Source organism: Lissotriton helveticus, chromosome 2_2 (genome assembly GCF_964261635.1).
Source record: "Lissotriton helveticus chromosome 2_2, aLisHel1.1, whole genome shotgun sequence".
NCBI classification, from domain to species: Eukaryota; Metazoa; Chordata; class Amphibia; order Caudata; family Salamandridae; genus Lissotriton; species Lissotriton helveticus.
Genome location: NC_136060.1, coordinates 170,237,937 through 170,264,118, shown reverse-complemented (window position 1 = coordinate 170,264,118; position 26,182 = coordinate 170,237,937). Strand labels below are relative to the sequence as shown.

Here is a 26,182-nt window from a genome sequence, read left to right as displayed (position 1 = left end):
GACGCCATCGTCGACGAAAGCCCCATTGACGTCGATGTCATCGTTGACAAAAGCCCCATCGACGTCTAAGTCATCGATGACGAAGAGTCCGTCGACGACGAAGAGCCCGTCAACAATGAAGATCTCGTCGACGAAGAGCCCGTCAACGACAGTCCCTTCGACGACAGTCACGTCGACGAAGATTCCATCGATGCCAGCCCCATCGACGACGTCACAGTCGAAGGCGGACCCGTCAACTATGAAACCGTCGACGACGTCACCCTCGATGACGAGTCCGTCGACGACGAGCTCGTCTACGGCAATCCCATCAATGAGCCAGCCGCTTTCAGCGCATCTTCTCAACAAGACGCCACCTGCAAGAGTGTAATACACTCATTTTCAGTGGAAGACCTATCAGAGGCAGGACTACTCTAATATTTCCCCGCTTCTGCCTTCGCACATTTTGGAAACGTATGTAGAGGAGGATTCGGATGAGATTGATGAAGATGAAGAAGGTCCCTTTGGGATTGCACGTTATCCGTCAGAATTGCGGATCAAATGTCAGGAAGAAGATGAAGAAGAAGATATGCAAGAGCATTTCTATCAGGAAGATTTGTCTACACCTTGCTATAGACAATCATACAGACCTTCACGTTCGGAGGAGACAAGTCATCTCCCTCCTTCTTTGATCCAGGACTTACAGGCCATGTTGGCAGACTATCGCCAAAGGTTCCCGCCTACACCGTCCACGCCAGTTGTGCCTCTGGTACCAGTAGAAGTACCCAGGCCTCCATCACCACAGGCTCCAGTGTCACCAAGACACACTGTGGACCCTACACCACAAGACGATCAGGAAGGATACTTCCTCTTCGGATGAAGATGGAAGAGAGGAAGGCGAGTTGCCTAATGACAACACACCTGCAGATCCTTGGGATGAATACATAATCCCCATGCCTTTACCTCCTTTGCCGCAACCCTCGGATTCCCCACCAGAGGACATTGGCGGCTTTCATATTATTATGCAAAGGGCTGCTACAAGATTTCAACTGCCAGTTACTATTGAGCAGTCCGACTGTTTTTTACATGACTTCAAAGAGGGGTATAGGAAGATCACCAGGGCTATTCCCATTATAGATTTTATTTGGAAGGAAGGTCTTAACATTATGAAGACCTCCGCTTCTATTCTTGCAGTTCTTCCTCGTATTGAGAAAAAATATAGAGCACCGCCAGACACTCCATCTTGTCTGCTGGGCCATCCACGTCCAGACTCTGTTATATCTCAAGCTGCTCAACAGAGGTCCAAAAATCCATCCACTCCAATCTCAACACTACCGGACAAGGAGGACAGGAGATTGGATCTTATAGGAAAAAAGTTCTCCACCAATGCTGCAGCTTCCGTTAAAGCAGCGAATTCCTTGGCAATCCTTGCCCGCTATGACCGACAGATGTGGTCGGATCTATCGGAATTCATAGATTTAATACCAGAAGATCGTCAACAGGAAGCACGTAAAATAGTGCTGGAAGGAGAGAGGGCGGCATCAGAAATAATAGACTGCGCCCTAGACATCGCAAACACTAACTTTAGACAGTTAGCAGGCGCGGCAGTCCTCAGACGACAGGGCTGGCTCAGAGCTACCTCCTTTAGACCGGAAGTGCAAACTAAGATCCTGGATATGGCTTACGGCGGGGATTCACTCTTCTGTAAGCACATAGACGACGCCTACTTGCAATCAAGACGGATACCGACACCGCCAAATCACTTGGTACCCTGCAATATAAGAGAGGCTATTTTAGAGGGGCAAGGGGTCGTGGTTTTTCTTCCAGGGGAAATTACCACAATCAACAGAACAGGCAGTAACAATCTCAGTACAAACAGCCATATTACCAATCTTCATAAAGACAATCTACCTCCAGTAATTTCTCTCGTCAGGGAGGAAAACGAAGAACAAATAATCAGGGACGAGATTCCAACAAACGTCAATGAGCACTGCCGGACGCCAGTCCAACATCCTCCCCTTCCTGTGGGCACGAAGATCTCAGCCTTTTACCAGCAATGGCGGAACATTACTTCGGATCAGTGGGTCCTCGACCTAGTCAAAAAAGGACACACTCTAGAGTTCTTAAAGAAATCACCTACAACCCCGCCCAGTGGTCCTCTCCCCTCGTCTTCACTTACTGTTCAAAGAAGCCTTAAACATGTTTCGCAAGAATGCGATAGAGAAGGTTCCCATCTCGCAAAAAGGAAAAGAATTCTACTCTTGCTTATTCCTCATAAAAAAGAAGTCGGGAGAGTGGCGCCCGATTTTGGATCTGCGCAAACTTAACAAATTCCTGAAGAAACAGGGTTTTCGCATGGTGACGTTGGCAGATGTGCTCAATTGTCTCAACAAAGGAGATTTTATGGCTTCTCTGGACTTGGAAGATGCTTACTTCCACATCCCTATACACCCCAAACACCGCAAATACCTGCGATTCACAGTGGCTGGCGTCCACTTTCAATTCAAGGTGCTCACATTTGGTCTGAAATCGGCACCAAGAATATTTACAAAATGTTCAGCCCCAGTTTCTGCAGCACTGAGGTCGCAGGGAATACTAGTCTTCCCATACCTCGATGACTGGCTGCTCAAGAGACCATCAAGACAGGCTGCAAAGCAAGCGGTCAACAGTTCCTTCCGTCTATTCTCAAACCTAGGGCTCACTCTCAATGCAAAGAAATCTCAACTGCAGCCCCGTCAAGTGTTAACCTTTCTGGGAGTGTCACTGGACACCGAACAGTGCAAGGCGTTCTTGTCTCAGGAACGGCAGAACAAACTTCAAAAGCTGGCAAAACTAATCTCAACAAAAAAGTCACTTTCTGTCCGAATATATGCTTCTCTTCTGGGGATGTGCTCGTCAGCGATCAGTCTAGTCCCATTGGCAAGATCTGGGATGAGGCCGCTGCAAGAAGAATTGCACCGACAATGGCAACAAATAGGAGGTTCTTTCGACGATCGCATAAAGGTGACATCCAGAATGAGACAAGCTCTTCTGTGGTGGTCAAAAGAAAACAATCGGTCACCGGGCCTCACGTTTCTCCAAACCATTCTGGAGTTTATCCTGACCACGGACGCTTCTATGGAAGGTTGAGGAGGTCATCTCCAGGACCTTCAGATTCAAGGGCGATGGTCTCACCAATATCGGCAGAAGCACATCAACAGTCTGGAGTTAAGAGCCATTTTCCTGTCTCTGCAGGAGTTCCTACCAAGAATTGCAAATTCCTCAGTGCTGGTGCGTATGGACAATACCACCGACATGTTTTACATCAACAAACAAGGGGGAACGAGATCTCTCTCCCTCTCACAGGAAGCTCAAGAGATGTGGGAGTGGGTTATACAACACGGCATAACCCTCAGAACGGAGCATGTGAGGGGTGTTCAAACTCTCTAGCCGACAACCTCAGCAGATCTCTCACAGGTTGCCCGAATGGGAACTAGAGCAGGATCAGGTGACCAGGATCTTTCGGACATGGGGCACGCCAACTCTGGATCTGTTTGCGACACGACAGAACAGCAAATGCCTGTACTATGCCAGCAGGTTTCCTCAAAGGAGGTCAAGAGGAAATGCCCTGTCGATGAGATGGTCCGGAATCTATGCATACGCCTTTCCCCCGATTCCTTTAATACCGAGGATACTGCAAAAGATGAAGAGGGAACATTGCACTCTTCTCCTCATTGCTCCTCGCTGGCCGAGACAGTACTGGTTCCAATAACTGCTCCTGCTATCTCAACAGCCTCCAATTTGTCTCAAACCGACAATTTCAATGTTGACAAGGGAATGAGGTCAGATTCTACACCCGGATCCTCAATCGCTTCACTTGCACGCCTGGCTCCTGACTTCTTAGAGTTTAAGGATCTCAATATTTCTGCAGACTGCAGAGAGATTCTATCTCAAGCCTGTGCTCAGAGTACCATCAGAACGTACCGTTTTAAATGGAGACGATTCTGTAGTTGGTGTGAAGCAAATAATATTTATCCGCTCCAGGCACCACTTGAGGATATACTTCCTTACTTGCTGTCGTTAGCCAAAGCAGGTCTGATGTTCTCTTCTATAAAAGTACATCTGGCCGCTATCTCCAGATTCAGAAAAAGTTCAAACAAGCCATCACTATGCTCTTCCTCATTGATAAAGCAATTTCTCAAAGGATTATTTTGAGCTTTTCCTCCAATTCGACCTCCACCTCCTGAATGGGATCTCAATATCGTCTTGTCCCAATTAATCAGGAGGCCCTTCGAACCTATTCACAGAGCGGAACTAAAGTTTCTAACTTGAAAAGTCGCTATTTTACTAGCTCTCACTTCAGCCCGGAGAGTTAGCGAGATACAAGCTTTCACGATTGCAGAGCCTTTCCTACATTTCTCTAAGGGCTATGTAACCCGGAGAACCAATTCAAAGTTCATTCCTAAGGTACCATCTCAATTTCATATAAAGCAGCCGGTAAAATTAAAGACTTTTTTCCCGGACCCTGTCACACTGGCAGAAAAGGCCCTGCACTCTCTTGATGTGAAACGATGTCTAAATTTCTATCTTCAAAAACTAATGACATAAGAAAATCTAACCAGCTATTTATTGCTTATGGACAGGTCACGCTAGGACAAGCCTTGACGAAAGCAACTATAGGTAGATGGTTATCCTCAGTAATACAATTCTGTCACGAAAAGGCTAGCAGACCTTTAGTCAGAAAGGTAAAAGCAGATTGCACCAGAATGATGTCGATGTCAACAGCCTTATTTGCTGGGGTCACGCTGGACAACATTTGCCGAGCTGCTACATGGAAGAGTGTCCATACTTTTACAAAGCATTACTGCTTGCAGTCTGCATCACAGGATATTACAGCAGTTGGAGAAGCGGTGCCGCAGCATCTTCTTCATTAAGGTTGGACTTTTAAAAGGTCTCTCACTTTATATTGCTGTCATAAGACTATGTATGATATACTGTAATGTTTTGCTTGTCAAATGCTGTCTTTACTATGAACTATATTATCTGAATATAACTATTCCTCTCAGAAGGTTTTCTGCAAATATGTATATTTACATTTTAGTGCTCTATAACCTTCTGGTTGTGCGGGGGATATGTAGAATTACGCTTTGTCTCCCACCTTCCGCAAACAACAGATATGGTTTTACTGCTTGCTATTCTAGAGTGGTGGTTTCTGGTTGGTTGGCTGAGGCTTGCGCCAAAGCCAGGCAGAAACCACCACTCTAGTCAGGGCAAGGGAGTTACACGCCAAGATAAACTCTGCTCACCCCCTTGGTAGCGTGACACGAGCAGTAAGGCTTACCCCGGAGGCAATGTAAGTTAAGTATTGGGCACCCACCAACAACAACATCCCAGGCCCCCCACAGAAGGAACTCCACACAAGGTTATATATAAAAAAAAATTGTATTACCATAAACACATTAGATAATAATCACTCAGGTACACTGTGCCAACTGGCACTGGGCAGAATTTACAAGGGATTATATACAAGGGACAGGGCCACGTGGACCACTGTCAGGAATAAGCACTTTTAGAACATATAATAATTGTAGCACCAAATAGCAAATGTAGCACACAACCAGTAACCACTGGTAAAAGATAAGTACCTCCTACGCAACCCTAACCACCTTAGGAAAATTTCACGCAGGGAACGATAAACTCACTAGCATAACTATACTAGGAAAAACAACCACCTAAGCATAAAAATACATTTATGGGTAAAGGCCAGAAGCTTTACACATGATGCGTAAAAACACATTCAGAGGTGTCAGAACACAGGGTGCGCAAAAGATACTACACACAGTACATTTCCTAACACCCAAAACATTAGCGCATAAATCACATTTAGCACAAAAATCACATTAGGGTCCAGGTTGCGCCACTGCGTCAAAACCTAAACATAGCAGGTGCCCACTACTTGCTGGGCAGCTGGGGACAAGACTAGGGCCTAAACGCTGCAGCTGGCACTAAGTGCTGTGCAGCTGGGGAAGGCCAAGGTAGGGATGAAGGAGTGCGACTCACTCCTGAGTCCAAAGGAACAAGTCCCTAGAAAGGAAAGAATCTAAACGGTGCAGCTGCCCACTACTTGCTGGGTAGCTGTGAATGACAAACTGTGGCATGGGCTCTCACTAGCCCTCCGAGGTAAACTGCGCCCACTGGAGCCATCTGGCTCTGAAAGCAACTGTGCACATGGGAGCAAGCTGGCTCCTTAGAAATAAATGCCCCCAACGGTGGAGCCCTCTGGCTCTAGGACAACTTGGGGCATATTTGGAGCCCTCTGGGTTCAGGGAAGAAAACACGTGCCTATTGTTGGAGCCACACGGGGCTCCGAGACAAAAACATCTGTGGGGCATGTGAGCCATCCGGCTTGGTAAAAATGGTGGGGCGGCCCACTGCCATCTGGGGCTGCCCTAAAGGTACAATCACACGGGGCCTAAGTCAGGCACCAACCCTCGGCCACAGAGAGCCCCCCATCCCCAGCACTTGCTCACTCACCGGGCGGCCCACCTCGGGCGGGGGCTCTTCTCAGGCGCTGGATGCCGGCCGGCGGGGCTTCCCTCCTCTTCAAGGGAACCCTGGGCAGCCAGGCGGCACACCCAACTTCACCCGGGCCCCCTCCTGGGACCCGGGGCTTCTCTCCTCCGGCCGCTACCGCGGGGCTCTCCCTCCAGGACACGGGAGCCCCCCGAACTTGGTCTCCTTTCTGTTGGCGGCCCTGGGGCTCTCCCTACTTCACGGGAGCCCCGGGAGGACGTTCCTCTCTTCCGGGGGCTCGAGGAGGCGGGGTGGGCTCCCGACCTCCTCTCTCTTCTTCCGGGCACACTCTGGACTTCCGTCTGGCGGCCCCGCCCACAACCAGGCGGGCCGCGGAAGCGGCCGGCAATGTTTTTTAACGCGGCTCGGGCCGCGACTGCGATTCTCTCGGGGTCAGAACACGAGGGATGGGCACCCTCGAAGTGCAAAATAAAAGGAGAAACGGGGTGGGCGCCTGTGAAAGGGGCCTATAAAAAAGGGCATTAAAATCAGCAGGGTGGCACCAGTTCTGCGAACAACCAGGCAGGAGCACTCCCTTTGAGGGAAAACAACAGTGCTCTGCCCACAATTAACAATAAAGCGCCCACGAGGCGCTGGGGAGGGGCACAGCAACCACCAAGCCCCCAAGGAAGGACCCCCAAAGAAAAGGTGCCAGCAATAAGCAGGAAAAGGTCTCCAGGGCAAGCAAAAGGTCCCTAAAGTTAAAGAAAGGATCCTGGGGCAAGGAAAAATCTCCTAGTCATTCCAGACCAGGCAGAGGGGTCCCCAAGAAGTCCTCCAGCATCCAGGCCATCCAGGGGCTGGGCAGGGCCCAGGGAGGCAGGCCTTCCCCTGGGCCCTAGCAGCAGCACGCCCCTGGTAGATTCAAGTCAGCAAACCAGAATATTTAGCATGAGGTCACAACCTCTTTTTATACACAAAATCCCTTTGTCTCTAGGTGCACTCCTCCCCAGCCATCAACATGCAGATCTCCCATTCACCACCGTGGCAGACCCATCCTGACTCCTGGAGCCTGGCACACCAGCCAGCTCCAGCCAATCACAAGCCAGCCAGTCATTTCAACTTTATTACACAGACAGGCCAACTTCTAGAAGTGGCTCTTCCACACTAGTCACATTCACGCCGCACACATCATCGCGCAGCATTTAATCACACGAGTCCGCACATACCAAACTCGAGCCTGCACTCCCCACACATCAGGAACTAACATGGACACATACATTCCCCATGCATTCCTATGGGAGGGCAGGCCAATCTCACACACGCACTCAGAGAGCGTACGCACCAAACACTGGAACACAGTGGTAAAGTGCGCAGAAACCAAAAATCACTAACACCAGGTTACAATTAAAAAAGCAAAAAGTTCAGGGGTGAATCTTCCAGAAGGGCCAAGTCCAACAATGCTCGAACTGCATTCCTCACCTTTAGGCTAAACCAAGCCTCAAGACTGAATTTGGAGGTTTTCTCCAGCAGAGCTTCTGCATGCCGATAGGTAACATTGTGAAGCTTTAAGGTGCCGCTGCAACAAAAGTGATGGATCGGAGCCACATATAATAAACACCACCCCTGTGCACTGACATTAGTTCCATTCCAGTTTGAATCCGGAGCACCACTCTCAACTTTGTTGGCCTTCGAACGGTTTAAAAATGTTGACAACAGTGTGCTAGGAAACTATGTCCCCACTGAAAAGAACAGGTTTCAAGTCATGCCGAGGCTGACGGAAGCAGACTTCAGTCTCGGACCTGCATGAGGTGCTTTGCACTGGAAGAGGTTGAGGGGAAATACTATGAGTACAAAGAAGAGGAAGGCCTAGTTAAGGAGAAACCCTCTGGGGAAAGGGAAGGTACAGAAGACTGGTAGGATCTCTATGTCAACTCTTCCAAAGAGAGCTTTGACTCCTACCCATCCAGACCCTTACTTCTGACAGTATTGCAGTCTACTATGCCCCAATAAAGAGGCCAGCAGGCACATTCGGTGTTCAAAAACAGTAAGAGCAGACACAGTCATGTTTCCTGCTGAAAATCCTCTCCCCAGCCCAAAAGAGGAATCAATTCCGACCTGGGCTGTTTAGCTTCTTGGGCCAGGGTCAGGAGGCCTTCAGGGAACCAGCTGCAGCAAAGGCTGTCACTCCATGGGTGCCTCGTTCCCCGACGACTGGAAACACGCCGAGGTGAACCCCCTCCTAAAGAAACCCTCAGCGAACCCCACCGACCTCAAAAACTACAGACCCATCTCCCTGCTCCCGTTCCCAGCGAAAGTCATCGAGAAAGCCATCAACAGCCAACTCGCCACATTCATTGAAGAACACAACATCCTCGACTCCTCCCAATCCGGCTTCAGAAAAAAACACAGTACGGAAACCGCCCTCCTCGCCGCAACAGACGACATCCGCACCCTACTGGACAAAGGAGAAACAGTAGCCCTCATCCTCCTCGACCTATCAGCGGCGTTCGACACAGTCTCCCACCGCACCCTAATACGCAGACTCTATGACGCAGGAATCCAGGACAAGGCCCTCGACTGGATCTGCTCCTTCCTCTCCGGCAGGACGCAGCGGGTCAGACTCCCCCCATTCCTCTCGGACCCCACCCCTACCACCTGCGGAGTCCCCCAGGGCTCCTCCCTCAGCCCGACGCTCTTCAACGTCTACATGGCTCCACTTGCCCCCATCGACAGAACCTACGGACTCAACATCGTGTCATACGCAGACGGCACCCAGCTCATCCTCTCCCTATCCAACGAGCCCAACACCGCCAGACGCAACTTTCGAGAAGGCATGGAAGCCGTCGCCAAATGGATGAAAAACAGCTGCCTACAAATAAACACCAACAAAACAGAAGTATTCATCATGGGCCCAAACCCCGACGCCTGGAGCGACACCTGGTGGCCCACCGCCCTCGGAAACCCGCCAACCCCCACAGACCACGCACGCAACCTGGGAATCATCCTGGACTCCGAGCTAAAATGGACCGCCAGATCAACTCTGTCTCATCTTCCTGCTTCCACACCCTCCGCCTCCTTCGTAAGACCTTCAAATGGATCCCCCTCGAACACCGAAAGACAGTCACTCACACCCTGGTCACCAGCAGACTCGACTACGGCAACGCACTCTACGCCGGAATAAACAAAAAGCTACAGAACATCCAGAACGCCGCCGCAAGACTGGTCCTCAACCTGCCAAAACACTGCCACATCTCCCAGCACCTGCGCACACTCCACTGGCTCCCCGTCGAGGCGAGAATCACCTTTAAGATGCTCACCCACGCACACAAGGCCCTCCACGGCACCGGACCAGCATACCTGAACAGTAGACTCAAATTCCACGCACCCCAAAGGACCCTACGATCAGCCCAGCTCTCCTACGCCGTGGTACCCCGCACCAGAAAGACCAGATCGGGAGGCCGCTCCTTCTCCTTCCTCGCTGCCAAAGCATGGAACGCCCTTCCGCTCCACCTCAGACAGACAACATCGCTCCCCATCTTCGCAAGAAACCTCAAAACCTGGCTCTTCGACAGACCCCCTCCTTGATGGAATGGAACCTGCACCCCCCCCCCACCCCTAGCGCCTTGAGACCCTCACGGGTGAGTAGTCGCGCTTTAACAAACCCCTGATTGATTAATTGATGGGTAGATAACAAGTATAAGCCCTTTAACCGAGACCCACCTTACATCAAGGCACTGTGATTGCAGACTCCTTCATCGTCCCAGCTGCATGCAAGAAGGCAACCATACTGATCACCACCGGTCCCACACCTGACAAGGAAAGCAAGTGAGTGGGCATGCTGTGACCGAAGATGGAGAGGACAGTGGTGGCATATTGCAAACTCCACCACACTGCTAAAACAATATACCCGCTTCCAATGGGACGACATTGAAGACTTCATGCAACATCTGCCAGAGGAATATAAGAAGAGGTCAAGAACAGTAATTCAAGAGGGCAAGTATATTGCCAACCCCTGTTTGCATTGATCACTTGATGTGGCTGACACCACCAGCGGACAACTATGTGCAGCCACAGTGCTGTTGAGATACACCTGGCTAGCGGTGTCAAGTTTTAAGCAGGAGGTAGAAGCCTCTGTGATCAGCATGCCCTTCACCAGGGAAAGCCTCTTTGTCAGCAAGGTGGACAGTGTGTTGCAGCGCAGGGGAAAAGGTAATGAGATTGCCAAAGCAATAGGATTTTGCAATACAAAGGGCCATTTCTGGAAGGATTTGCTCTTAGAAAAAGAACACCCACAAGGGGAGGTTTGCAGCCCACAACCTTGCAGTCCACCTTCACGCCACCAAGTGCATCATTGCAGGGCAGTATGGGTCACCATTGCAGCATACTTTTCACAGAAGGGCTGAAGTAAAAGAAACTGTTCCGAGCGTGTTGGGACTCTCCACTAAGTGATTTAACAACAAAACTCCTTCTACACAAAACACTCGTAGGAGGAAGAATCAGCAGGGTTCATCAACACATCATGGCCTCCTCCTCACTTACTGAATTCCATAAGAGACCTGGCTATTCAATTAGTCTTCTTGTGGGACCATTGAGACAGCCTGTATTCAGGCAAGCCTCTCCACATACCTACACTCACCTACTCCGCTCCTGGATACCCTCAGGGGTGACAAGCAGCGCTCTACAAATCCACCTTACATTATAAGCACTTCACTGGAGTCGGAACCGAAGCAAAAGCTGGTGGAAAGCATCTTTTGGAAATGGGGCACACCACACATAGTTCTGTTTGCAACTGAAGAAAATACAAAAGTCTGCTTTACATCCAGGTATCCACACTGCTAGTCAATAGAGAATACCTTCTGTCAATAGAATGGTCAGGGAAATTTGCCTACACTTTTCTACCAGTTCTGTTGATACCACTAGTGATACAGAAAAGCAAGCAACCGAGAATGGCACTAGTTCTAATAGCAATGCAGCAGGTCAGGCAAATGTTTTCAGACCTAGTGGAAATGGTACAGGACACGTTCTTGAGGTTTCCACCCCACCAGAATTTTTTGACATTGCTAGGGGGGCAGGTCTACTATCTGGAACCAGCAAATGAGCCTAGCAGCATGGTTCCAGATGACCTAGAGCTCACTCATTTAGATATGGAGAAGTTTTTTCACCACACCAGTTATCAAAAGATTCCTGGAGAAAGCAAATAGAATAACACCCCAATGTCAGCGGCAGCGTCTAAGTAGTATCTCATTCTGGTGCAGAAGCTGTTCATGAAGGCACCTTTTGAACCCATACATAATCTGGAAGTCCACACCTAACTGTAATAACATCCTTTCTGATTGCTATTACATATTAAAGTACATTTGTTGAGCACCAGGCCCCTACAATATATGAGCCTCACCTGCAAATACAGAGAGTAGTGATGAGAACAAATTGCAGTTTTTCCCACAGTTAGGTTTCCCAAGTCATACATTTATCTTTGTTCTTCCAGTAGCTTCAAACACAAACAGAGAAAGCAATTGTGTACTTCTTGCAAAAACAAAAAACGGTCAGGGGTGGGATAATTTTTTTTCCTCCTTTCCATAAGCATGCAAAGGATCCCTCAGTCACCAGACCGTAAGTTGGATAGTTCAGGCAATCCATACATATTACAAAATAGCAGGCGTGCCTTTTGGGAGGAGAGCCAAGGCACACTCGATAAAGAAGGGAGCAACTCTAGCCTACCTAGCTAACGTATCATTATACGACTTCTGAAGGGAAGCCATGTGGTCTTCTGTGCAAACCATCACAAAACATTACTGTGTAGACATTCAAGCCAATAAGGAAAGTCAGGTGAAGCAAAGGGCTCTGAAACACTTGTCTGCAAATATACACGCTGGCAATCCAAACTGTCCAAGGGACAAGAATTCATCTACAAAAATCAATGCACAGCATATGAATTGAGAAAAAGATTTGCGTCACGAATTCACATGCTATGCATTATTACGTCATCCCGCGGTTGGCTCCAAAATTGCTTCTTTTAGTCCTTTTTAAAGATGTTTAGTGGGTATTGTCAAGTCATCGACTATTTGGTCACTTGTCCCTCCTTGAATGGCATAGATATATTCCCCAGAAATCCCTCAAAGTAGGCGCCATGTTCAGATTTTACAGACCTCCTTGTATGGTTTCCTCTTTTTATGCTTTACTTAGTTTCCCTCTTTGCAAATTCGCCTCCGCTGGGAAGGTGCAAGGGTCGGCATGTGAATCCAGAAAATTCCTCAAGCTACAAAATTACTCCTACATGTAAATAACCATTTCGTTTTCATCAGCTAACCTTCCCTCAGATCCACCAATGCAACTTAACTGCACGCATTAGGTGACCTGGCCAGTGAGATCTTGCTGGCAGTCCCTGTAAACCTTTGGCCTTGACTGGCCCAGACGATTCATGACTGCAGGGATAGGCCCAGTGTTCTGGTGAGATGCAAGCATCCCTAATGGGTAAGTCTTTAATGTTATGTTGTGTATTTGTAAAGCACACTATCACCTATGACGGTATTCTGGCACTAATGGATCCAATTTCTTTGGAGATAAGGCTGAATCAGTGCTAGAACTGTCCAGAGACATTAACTCTACTGTAAGATCGTTAGGACAGCAAAGACTGAAGTCTTCCAATTCCTCCCCTCCTGCTTCAGCGTCTATTATTCTGCTTTAATTAGCTCTTAGCAGCCCATGCCAGATCACTAGGAGGCAGGATCCCAGATTTCCTTCAGGCTGAAGATCTGCCACATGACTCGTGTCCGATAGATAGGTTTTACAGATTGTTCAAAAGCTTTATGCCCGCCCTTTCATTTCCTCTCCACCAATCTTCCGCCCATACCAGAGTGTCTTTCAGAGTGGAACTCTGTAATCCTGAGGTTTAATGTCAGTATTTTGCTCTCCAAGGGTACCATCTATGCGGTATCAGACTCGGAGAGAGGAAGTGGGTGCTATACACATCATTTCCATATTTCAACGAAGGATAGGGGAACCTATTCTGGATAAGATGTGGTGGAGTTCTTTGACTTACAGAACCTGTTTTACCATATTCCTGTCTTGTAGTCCAACAGGAGGGCCAAGACCATTTTTAGTTAGTGGTGCTCCCCTTCAGCGTTCCTTCGGCTCCTCATTTGTTCACAAAATTGATAGCGGTCATCTCTTTCAATGTGTGGAGTACAGGTGTTGCTATACTTCGATCACTGGCTGCTGAAGGCTGGCTTGCCACAGTCGTAGCCCACCTCTGAACAACATCCAAACTCCTAACAACATTGTGGTTGACCAGAGACAAGCCTAAATCCTCTCTGAGCTTCCTTTTACTGAAGCGTCCAAAGCCTTTCCTCTGCTGAAGCGAGTCCAGGACATCCAGGAAATGATCTCGATGTTTTGGAATGCTTCTAGTCCTGAACTCCAGGTAGCACATGCTAGCCCTGAAAATGGACCCTCGGGTCTAAGTGGGCCAGCAACGAAACTGCCTCCCAGACTCCATTCAGATTTCAAAGGGGATTGCTCAGGATCTGCAGTGGTGGCTGTCAGACCACAACCTGACCTGTGACATGCCTTTTTCCATACACCACCCAGCGTTAATGTTGGGAACAAACGCAACGCTGCTGCCATTTAGGCAGGGCACCCTGGGGAAGTGGAAATCAGAGGCCTCTGTTCTCCAGCAGTGAGCCAGCTCCATTTCAATCCATTGAAGCTTCAGACTGGTGAATTTCATTTTTTTATTTCTTTTTAATGATACGTATAAACTGATATTTTCACCTAATTTTAACATCACATTAATGTTTCGTTTTTCCCCCCAGTGGAAATGTATATATTTCTAAACAGTGGGTGGGAACCACAATGACAGTGGTGCACAGTGACTACCGCTGCTGCCATAATGTTCAAACCTCTCTCAACTCTCGTACTCCGTCCAGTCAGAGCACAGCACTCCAAAGCTTGCTATATTTTTTTAAAATGTATTTTGCAATAGCCCAGAGATGCATAACCGCATCAATGCATCTCGGCTTCGCAGCCTTAATCACAACGCCGGCCGCCGTATTGTGTTTGCCTCAAATACATAAAATGAAGCAACAGGAGCATAGAAAATGCTTTGCCCCAGGATACAAATGCGAGTGCCATTTTATAATATAGTTTAAACTCTTCATAGCATTACTATCAATCCAAATTATAATACAGCTACAGAATTCATTATGGCATTGAAAATGTTACCATGATGATGGCTGCGAAAGTCCTTAATTGTGGCTTTCAAGGAATTTGGCAATTCATACTGCACTAAGAGCTATTGCTAACAGCAAGTATTGCTCATATTCTACAGTACTGTAGCTGTATTATAATTTGGAGTGATAGTAATGCAATTCTCCAAGACACCCGAGCTTCAACATCAGTAAATCAGTGTTGGTTATGGATCTACTGTTCCCTGATAATGTATTTCACGTGCGATTCATTTAGGTTCTTTCTGGTGATCAAATTGCTTTTGCTATACCTTCCGCTCCTAATAGTGACTCAATTATAATCCTCTTCCGCTATTATTATGTAGTAGAAGTTAATTAAATTAGTCCAAAAAATCATTAAAATTTTTCTTTCAATACCCTTTTAATTTCAAATCAAATCAAAATCAACTTTATTCGGTTTTGCGTACAGAAAACCATAAAAGTTTCACAACATCCAAATTTCATTTAAAACATGCTACAATAAAATTACTTGCAAAACACAGTTCATATCGATAAAAAGGGGGGGGGAAAGGCCCCATTAGTATGACTCCTATATTGAACATTAAAATAGAGAGTGCCTTCTACCAAGAGGGTTGCTAGTTGTCCACACAGGCCCTGGTTCTCACCGAAGATTGTAAGTAACCTACAATAAAAAAGATAGTCAGCCTTCAACAGTGCAAATACAGAAGCGCTGGGCGAACCTGGTTAAAATTCAACTTCTTTAAAAAGGGGAATAAAAAATATCTCCGGGATACTTCATAAAATTTACAAAAGAACATAAAGTGTAGCAGATCCAGTGGAGATGGATTTGTATTTAGCATTATGAATTTGCGAACACTAGGTTTTCGTACTTCTAGCTTGTCTCTTTCTAGTTTCCTTAGACTGCTAAATGCTTTCTTGACAAACTCCACATCCTTTTGTACAATAGAATCAGGCTTTGAGAAAAGTTCAGGACACCCCAACTCTTCAAAGCAACTATTAATATATTTCAGCCATGGTAAACGGGACATGTGGCCAAGGCTCATACATTCAGATATAATCTGCTGGCGGAGGGCTGAATCCTTATTCAGCCAACACTTGAGCCAGAACACTAGGGTGCACCGAGCCAAGATGTCACATAAAAAAGGCACCCCCAATTCCTCATGAGCCACCATGTTCGATAAACCCCTTAGCATGCCCAACAAGAGCTTTAAAAAAGTGTTCTCAACCACCTGCAACGCGTCTGTAGCAGTGTGCCCCCAAATTTCACTACCATAGCAAGCTGTAGCTACACTTTTGGCCTGATAGACTTTTAACATGGCTGCAGTTGGGTGCTTGCCCAACTTTGCAGCAAAGTAAAAAATAGCTGCATTTACACTTATAAGCTCCCCCTTTTTCTTTTGGATAAGAGGCCCCACTTCAAACAATCGTCCAATAAAACCCCCAAATATAAAAAGACAGTCGTCGGAGGAATCTTCTCGGGACCTACTGTAAAGAGGAACTTTTTCTTAGGCCACATCCCTACCTGCAGTATATAGGATTTAGCATTGTTTATTGCTAAGTCTCGGGCCCTCATGAAATATAGAAAGATATCAAGCAAGGATTGGAGGCCCCTAGCAGTTCTGGTCATAAGGACTGCATTGTCCGCGTATAGTAGGACAGGGAGACCCCGTCGCCCTTCATATGAAAAATCTGCCCCTGTATCAGCCAACACTCTATCCAGATCGTTTATATAGAGGTTAAACAAAAAAGGGGCCAAAATACAGCCCTGCCGTACCCCTCTCCCGATGTTAAAACGAAGATCCTGGGCGTATCTAACATTGGCCTTGGTGGCCCTGTGCAGATCCTCTCGGAAGTTAACGATATTATCCTCCACTCCCATGGCCCTCATGGACTGCCACAGTTTGACCCGGTTGACACAATCAAACGCAGATGAAAGGTCCATGAAGGCCATGTAGATCGTACCTGGGCGAGCGATCGTGTACTTACCAGGGATCATGTAAAGATTGAGGCATTGGGCCACAGTTTACCGCCTTGGGCGAAACCCGTATTGGATATCAGAGATTATCTTGTGCTCCCCCTGCCCATGAAGATAATCTTTCTAATAACACCCCGCCCACCACCTTTACCACTAAGTCAAGAAGGGAGATCGGCCTATGGCAAAATGTGCTATTGCGATCCCCCTTTTTAAACACTGGCACAATAGTTGACATAGCCCAAGAGTCAGGGCAGCCGTCCCTAGCTGCAGCGATAAGCACAGCCACCGGTGCCCAAAAGAGTGGATCCGATTTGAAGGGATCCGGTGGGATGCCATCTGGGCCTGGTGCCTTGTTACTTGACAGGCCGGCAATCCCAACCTCAACCTCTTTTTGCTCGAAAACCACAGCAGCGATATTAATAACCCTGTCTGCCTGAAGACATTGATCTGTGGGACCTTTAAACATAGATTGAAAATGAGACACCCATTCTTCCTCAGTGATGTGGGAGCCTAAGACACCCCCTATATCTTTCTCAAAAAGCAGTCTGTTGATAATACCCCAGAACCTTGAGCTGTTCCCAACGGTGTTCGCCTAACAACTCCCTTCATGCCTCCTCTTTCAAGACACCCTTGCGTTTTGCCAGTGCTTGTTTATATTCCTTACGACAGGCATGTGTCAGGAGATGGTTTCTAGGGGTAACATTCAAAGCCTCCCTCAGCTTCCTTGCTGCCTGGGAACAAGATGAGTCAAACCATCTGGGAGTTGGAGTGGCTACCTTACGAGCAGGTGCACTTAAAAGTTCCCCTACTTTTTTTTTTTTTAAACTTTATTTGTCATTTTCAGAAGCATCATACACAAACCATTAGCAATGGAAACAATACACCCCATCTTGCAGTACAAAAACACCCTGAATGACAGCTTTCGGCGTAGGAACAAGTGCAAAGTCCAAAGGGATTGGGGATATCCACAACAGTTTATCACAGCCAGTAAATAGCCCCGGATGCAATAACAAGCCCAACCGGCCCCCACAGATAGTGTTCAGCAGCAGCGCATAAGTTGTACCAACAGCACAGGCTAACCCACTCCCTCCGGGTACAGTTGGTTGTCTAGCTGCGCCTGGTGGTCAGCTGCGAGTTTAGCAATGTATGCGCGGTACGGCCCCCATATGTCTAAGGGTCTAGACGATGTAGGGATGGTGGAGGAGTACTCTACGCAGTTGACATTGCAGGAGGCCAAGCTCTTCAACCAATATTTCACCGTCGGGCTTCTTGCGGAGCACCAAAGTAAGGCCACCTCGCGCTTAGCTAGCAAGAAGCCCAGCGTCGCAAGCCTGCGAACCGCTGGTGGGAAGTTCGTCACGAAGCCTAACAAAGCAATTTCAGGGGTCGGAGTTAGGGGGACGCCTAGTATTTTACCAAATGTGCTGTGTACCTGTAGCCAGTAGTCTTGCAGTCGGGGGCAGGTCCATGATAGGTGAGCAAAATCAGCCTCTGTAGTTTTACATTTCGGGCACATAGGGGATCGGGAGGGGTCTATTCTGTGGGCCAGAGCAGGGGTGTGGTACATACGCCTCAGGAATTTGAAATGAATGAGCTTGTGCCGGGTGTTCGACGATACTGTTTTTGTTACAGCACAGCACCGAGCCCATTCCTCATCCGTGATCTGTTTCCCCAAATCTCTTTCCCAAGCCAGGCGGACCTTCTCGTCTGCTGCAGGAGCAGCCGCTAAGCTAAGTCTGTATATCTTAGTAACCATGTGTGTCCCCGATGGATGTTGAATAACTGCGGTCAGGGGTTGCGCCTCCTCTGGAGCCAGTGGGAAGGTGGGAAATGTGGCTCGCAGTAAGGAACGCAGTCGGGACAGTACAAAGGAGTCCATAAAAGTACGGTCCTGGAACCGGGGGTCCTCCGTCAAACTAAAGGCATGTCCGTCTGGGAATAGGTCCCCCACCGTGTGTAGGCCGAACTTAGAGAGTGTAGTACGCACCACCGCCTCACCAGTGATCGGAAGCCAGTGTGCATTAGGGAGGGGGAGGAGTGGGGAGTATAGTATATCAAGTTTAAGTAACCTCCGGATTTTCTCCCAGGCCCAGCATGTGGACGATACCGTTTGGATATCCTGGGGGTCGCGGGGGAACCCTCTCGGGTAAAGTTCCCCTACCTTAATGGTGATGACATTAAAAGCGCAGAGGACGTCCCTCGACGAAGTACCCGGCGAGATACAAAGTGCTAGTTCCACGGCACAAGAATCTCTTACCACACCATAAAAGGTATCAGTAGAAACCTGTGACCATTTAAGACTGCGCCTACCATCCGTTGGTCTTAGCGCGCGCGGTAACACCACCCTAGATTGTTTTGCTAAAAGTGGGCCATTCAATTGCACACAGAGTGGATTGTGGTCGCTATAAACACTTTCCATAATAGTAACCCTCAAAATAAAGTCTGTAGGGTAGACGAAATTAAAATGTAATCCATAAAAGATCACCTGCCTCTCCCTTTAAAAGAGGGAACAAGGGCTTTTACTGTGTGGGGCCAAAAGAGACATTAGTGACATTAAATAAAATTCATTGGATAAGATATTCAGTAATTCCCCCTGAGTGGAGTGCTCGAAGTGAAACCCCGCATTCGTGGGCAGCCCAGATCAGCCATACTAATGTATCTTGGGTCTCCACAAGGATGGAGGTTACAATTACCCAGCACCATTATATTGTGTGATATAAAACCGCAGGACTGCCTTATGTAACAACACAGCTGGGTGATGTTACATTCCCCCTGGGTACGTGTCGTCGCATTATAAAAGGCCCAGACTGGTTTTCCCCATCTTCAATACTATAGCTTGAAGACCTAAACTTGAAGATGGAAGGATCTGAATCCGACAGTCCACTGCCAAAGATTTGTAAATAACCATACCACCCTTAGCTCTACCACATGCAGACGGGGAAGCTGGGACAAAGATGGCCTTAAATCCCTCCATAAATAAATTGCAGTTCACCAACCAGGTGTCCTGGAAACAAATCACGGAGAATTGTTTGACAAACTGCTGCCAAGTGGGATGCTGAAACTTGTCTGCCAGACAATGTTCCACGACAAAACATTGTTGTTAAATACGCAGAGGGCCACCGTACTTTGCAAGATTGGAACCTTTTGCTGGGGCTTTGGCGCTACAGCAGACTCTACAGGGTTATACAGTCAGTCGCACTCCTCCAGCCTTGATAATGTATAATATCTATTAGATAGCTCTAGAGAAGGGGCAGGGTAGTGCCCAACTGACTGGTTTAGAGTACATGCTGCTTATGGAAACCATTGATTTTTTTTACCACAGAAGATTTTTGAATCTGCCTATCCTGGGGAGCATCCATATTGCTAGTCCCTAAAATGTACCTTTGTGTATCCGTGATTCAGGGGCCAGAATGAAAGTACCTGGACAGAATTCTTTCAGCTAGATATGATCTATTAAAATTCACAATAACAGAGTTGCCACCTCCGGGTTTCCGCAAGCTGCCTATCCAGCTAACTCAGCACACCATAATGATATTTCGTTCCGCCCTTAAGCCCACACTGGTATTATTAGATAACCAGTGAAGTACTTTGTTTTTAAGATGGCTAAAATCCTCATTAATACCCGCTGGGAGCGGCGGCACGTTCCCCAGGATCACTACGTAGGGCGTTGATTCGGGTGGAAGATGGATAACTGGTATGCGCTGTGGTTCCTCACCTGGGTGCCCCTGGTTCGCTTGCTGACCACCAGTAAATTGTGGGTCTAGCCCGTGCTGATGTACAGGCAGAGCTCTACTGGTCACCAGACTTTCACTTGGTATAGCTGCCTCCCCCTGAACTGCATGATTCAATGGACATTGGGTACGTGGCTGTTCCCTGGTGGTAATCTGTGGGTGTGTAGATAAACCTCAATCAGATACAGTACTGGGACCTAAGTTATCACTAAGTATGCCTGAGGTTGCAAGTTGATCAGACTGATTACGCATTGCTAAGCATTTCTCGATCATAGTTAGCCTCTCAAGGATGGGGCCCAGCTTGGTGTTCAACATACTAGTCATAGTTTTGAAGGCTTCTGTTACTAACAAAGGATCTACATTCGTATTTACCTGCACAGATGCCGTGGAATTGGTGACGGGGTTAGATTAAGATTTCTGGCTTTGCCCCCAATAGTGTGAAGTGTCCTTTTGGTGCCCACACTCTGCCTAGGAGTCCCCTTTGCAGGCAGTTGAGAGCTCTCACTACAAGGAGCTATATGTGTGTCCACATGTTTTATAAGGTTACCATCTTTCCCTTGTAAAGAGTGAGGAACACTGCTCTCCCTGATTTCTATTATGATATTGGGAGAAAGAGGCCTATGCGTAGCCTTAAGAGGGGCTTTCGGGAGAGTAAGTAACCCATCATTGGCCTGAGAGCCGTCACACGACCCAGAACAGATGGATGAACTCAGAGGTTCAGTGATAGCCTCCACCAGGGGTACACTTTGGGCCGACAGGTGTTGGGTACAAGCTGTTGGATGGGGACCTAGAAAGGCGTCTGTTCACTAACTCGATCTCCTTATCGATTAAAGCTGCAGCCCTCAGCAGGAAAGAGTCCATCGTTGTAACGGTAGCATTGGAGTTAACCTTTGCCCCTGCAGAGGCCATTTGTAACTTCCGTCTCCCCATAACCTTTTTTTCCTTTGTTTTTTGAGAATGTGGTGCAGATACAGTATCATAAATAAATATGAGGAAAATAAACAGATGTGTAACGCTAAGTGTAAGAGTACTAATAGATACTCGTGGTATTAGTCTGGCATTTCCACCACAGTCCCCACCAAGAGTCTATATGTGGGTTATGAGGATTGTTCTGGCCAAAGTAGTAAGCTGAACAACAAAAGAAAAGCAAGAGTCAATCCTACCTCCCTCAATGACCACAGGTGGTCCTGATTGACTGGGTGGCCATAGGCAGTAGACACTGGAAACCAGCAGAGGGATACAACCAAGAGGGATAGCCCAGCCCAGCCTCTTCCAGTTGCGGACGGGCGCAGATGAGAGCCCTGACCTCCTTTTGAGCTACCCCGGCACACCTGATGATGATGCAAGAGGCGTGCACGCCGCAAGGGCTGCTGGGGGATGTTGTGCCCTCCCCTTGCGGCACCGAGATGACAGCTGAGGCAAACTGCGGCTATGCGATGAAGTGGTGAAAAGCAGTGAAATCAGGGCTCCCTTCCTGGTGTGGAGGTCCTGCTCTCCAGTGGCACATGCACAAAGTGGCAGGCAAGTGTGTTTGAACTCCTCTTTAATTTGTTTTTTAACTTTGTGGATTAAATCTCATTCATTTGGATGTCTGCTACGTGTTTTCTATTTGTACATAATCACTAGTCTCCTCCTCAGTTAGGTTGGGTTTGAGTTTCTGATGAGCTGTATATTTCCATCACAATATCTAGTATAGCCACCACGTTCCACACACAATAAAACTGTCTTTCTATGAGGTGTCTTGTTTCTTTGCTAATCTTTTCTTCTGATATGGTGTTGTCGATGGTCCTGATCCTCATCCATCTCCACTTCCCTGCTGATAAGTTGTTTTTTTGTCAGATCTTGGGGGAGAAATGACATCGTTGTTTATTTGGTACCATTCCCACTAGTAAGCAGATGTTTAGAATATTTATACTGTAAAGAAGAATCAGGAAACACTGCTTGTAACTTGTGGGTCCTTCTAACCAAAGCAGCATTTCTTTCTCTTTGGTTGGGCACTGCCCCATTATATCATTTATTGTCTGTGTGTTATAGCCATACCTTGTTTTGTTGTCGTTTTTTTTACAGCATCTACCATATTTGAACCTCTGTTTTGTAGTTCATAATGGTCTAGACATATTTCTAAATTTAGTGAGCATTACTCTGGTGTCTGCGATAGAGAGGTGATTTCTTTCTCTGTATGATGTGTATGTTGCTAGCAGTGACAGAGTTTATCCTAAAATTGTATGTCACCCTAATCATCCCTTTGCAATGCAGTGGGAGTTTTTCCTGCAACAGTGTTACGTTTTTGGCAAAGGCACTACAATATACTTAATTAGATCATAGTGAGATAAGTCAGTCTTGACACATTTTGTGGATAACCCTGCTGTATCTGTAGCTTCTAGTTCAGTGGACGAGTAAAATACCTCTGTAATATATACTGGGCCCACTCTGACCACTAGTACTACTGCACCCTTGTGAGAAAGTGGCTCTATATATACTGGACCAGAATAAGGTACCATGCGTATAGAGTCCACAAACCCTAGAGGTATAACAGAGGTTAAATCCAGGTGTGACCTTACTCTCTAAAGTGGTAGCTTGGTCGAATAGTAAGACAGTACCAGAGGACAGTGTAAAGCATTTGTTGTACACACTCAGTCAGCAACGGGTTTCACACACTCAAAGACTGAACTCCAGGCCAAGTGATTTTATATCAAAGATATAGTTACTTTATTTCTAGAACCAACAGGTATCCAAATATACTGTTCTCAATATGAGAGGTCTCAGATGAGTACTTTGCAGAAATGCCACAAACAATACTGTATTAATAAAATCACAAGCGAAAATAATCAGACTGCAATGTTATACAAATAAAACTACAAGAGTAAAGTGAATATGACTTATCTGGCTGCAAGCAGCAGAGAAAGAGGAAAAATGGGAAGTGGAAGAGGACTATATTCACTTCGGAGCCCTGTGATTGGTGCAGAGGACAAGGGACACTCTAGCCATGGACACTCTTATGGTTTTCTTGTTATTCCCGGTGTTTCATGGGAATAGTTGTTTGTTTTGGTGACTTTAAAATGGCTGCTGTCATAAAAGTAAAGAAAGATAAGCGTAATCCTTGCCCCCGGTCCTGACATAGAAATAGAGTCTGTATCAGATAAGGGGTTATCAAACGTAAGTAACTTGTTCTTCACTTTAATATCATTTAGTTTTTTTAGCCAATACTTAATATTATAATTGTTAGTGAGCAAGTAAACCTGAATTTCAGCAGCCCTAACACAACATTTTAAATTTTACGCATTTGTTTTCATGGGAAAGTAGTTTACTAGCTCTGTGGCAATGAAATGAACAGCAATAGATAGTAATCCGCAACCAAATTCTCATGGTAATTGGAACCATACACGTTTACTCTCATGAATGCAGTTTTTCTTAACTGTTGTAAAAGTCCAACATGATTTGTTTCCAGATACGGTGGCATCTATGAACTGATTTTAAGGTTTTCGCTGGACTGTCATCATATTTTACCTATATATGCATGACTTGTTCTCTACCCCTTCGTTTCTGGGGCACCTTCAGAAAACACATGTGAACCATATGGCTTTCTCAAGTCCTTATGGTATGGCCAGGTACTCCTGATCGATTATTTTGCATTAATAGTTATATAACATGAGAAGCAATAGGAGTGTTGTGAAATAACGGCGAGTTTGAGATGGCATACATCAAATGGGTCTGTGTACAATATATTTCCATCGCACACTTTTTGTTTTCTAAATTCACACATGTGCTGCCTGCAAAGTGGCCAATAAGTTATAATTACTTTTGTTATGTGTCTCTTCTCTTGAGGTTAATAGTGGCTGCGAGGGTTTTTACTCCACGTTGTTAATATCACTGAAGAGTACAGGTTGCATGCTATTATTAAGTAATGATAAATGACTGGTAGGTAAACATAGCGTGTTAAAAGTTTACGTAAACCTTTTTTATCCAAATAGTATGAGAAAAAAAACATTTCTCTTGAAGCACGTTTGAGTACACACATAGCAAATATTTAGTGTATAGTTTGATGGTATGCTAACCCTCCTAGGAAACTATATTTCATTGTAATACTTTGATCACTGTTTGGTAATGGTGAAGCCTGTTTCTGGTAGAGCTTTTGTTTAGTTTGGTGGAAGTGTTGACAGAAGACAATATAAATTATAAAGATGGTCGTTCAAATTATTGATCTGATCTGGGAGATTGATGTCTCTAATTATGTTATCCATTTGTTTATTCGTAGTATACACTCTGCATGTGTAAGTGCTTGCCTTCTTCCGCTAACATCAAATCTGTAGCCCTATTTCAAGTTCTGTCATTAAAAATATTTTCACATCTGTTTCAGCAACGAAATCCCGATGTGCGGCATGTAGACTTGGAAATTTTGTAGCCCTTGAAGAAACTAGTTGGATTGACTAACATCAGTGCGTGCTCACCCATGCAAAGAAAAGCTAAAGAAACAATGGAAGCCATTGGCCTACTTCTACCAATTTTTTTCATTTGCGTTGTGGATAACTGCGCACAAAATGACAACCCAACTTGAAACCATTAAATAATATTTTTGCTGAGAAACTGATCATATTTATTTACAAGTGTCCATCATAGAACTTAACTAACAGGGCAAAAAAGAACTATAGTTGGCTTTTTCTGAGGTATTGTGCTTTTTGGTGAAGAAGTCCAGTCAACGAGGATAAACCACTTCAACAGTCACTCCATTGCAACCTGCTGTATGTAGTCTTTTTCCAGTTGACCATTGAAAATGCATTGACTGGGGCAAAGCTTTTCTGAATAGTCGTTTATTAAGTGTCCTGGCACTCCTGCTCAATTTTCTAATCTCCATAGTTGAGTTGTGCTTTCAAAAGTACTGTATATTGAGTTAATGAGAAATCAGTACATTTCCATTGTTTTCTAAATGCATTCTTTAAAGTTTCCCACCATTTGGCCCATGGTTGGCTCAGTATTTGCAGCTCTGCCACACTTGCCAGAATCTTACCAGTTCAGAGGTCCACATAACCATACAAGGAGAAATACGCCAGAATGGCTAGAATTGCACAACTGTATTTTGACCTTAAATTTCAGGTCATATCTACCCAAGCTAAATATTATTTAAAACTTTTGCTGCTTTATCGGGTGTTTATTTAATTGTTCTTAGTTTGATTAAATCTGATTGCCATGTTGAGTTCCTGTTCATTGTTCTAACCTTACATTTCAAAGGCCACCATACAGCATTTGACTTTTAAGAGGACGGGAAATTTGCTGAATGTTTTTTAACAAATATTAAATCCTTCTGTTTTAATTTATTTAGTAAATGTATAGAAGCAACTTGTAGAAGATATCTCAAGTTAGAATGTAACCAAATTGGAAAGTAAAAAATTTGAATACAAAAACGTCTTGAATTATTTTTGTTCCTGTGATCTATGATTCTTTACTATAACTTTTCCCAAGGCATGTACGACTAAGCATACACCTTTGTTTTGAATTAACTGGGGACAGGAATAAGCTTATGAGCTGCTGCTTTTCAACAGGAAGAAAGAATCTGAACCCTTTATAGATTGCCTTTTATAAGTAGGCAAAAGAGGTGTGTTAGGTTGTTGGAAACCACATCAAACCTCATCATGACGTTTATACTTTTTCTTCTTGTCATAATCCTTGCTGCATCATTCATGTTCCTGTGTCTCATACTTCATATCTTGCTCCAATATTCTAGTGTTATTTTAGCAATATTACTCTTTTCATCGTTGAAATATATGCCCTTTGAGCTACATAATAACCTTGCAGCATTTCTAAAC

The 26,182-nt window shown here is 46.0% G+C and overlaps 1 protein-coding gene across 2 annotated transcripts in view; it reads left to right on the top strand.

Annotated features, from left to right (window-relative positions):
• SLC30A9 (solute carrier family 30 member 9) overlaps positions 1–25,780 on the top strand; it is a 680,727-nt gene extending 654,947 nt beyond the window's left edge. For both annotated transcript variants that reach the window (XM_078678253.1, XM_078678252.1), the window contains exon 18: positions 24,739–25,780. In XM_078678253.1, the coding sequence (XP_078534379.1) occupies positions 24,739–24,783 (45 nt within the window). In that variant the 3' untranslated portion in view covers positions 24,784–25,780. The remainder of the gene's footprint in view (positions 1–24,738) is intronic.
• Positions 25,781–26,182: the final 402 nt, after the last annotated feature.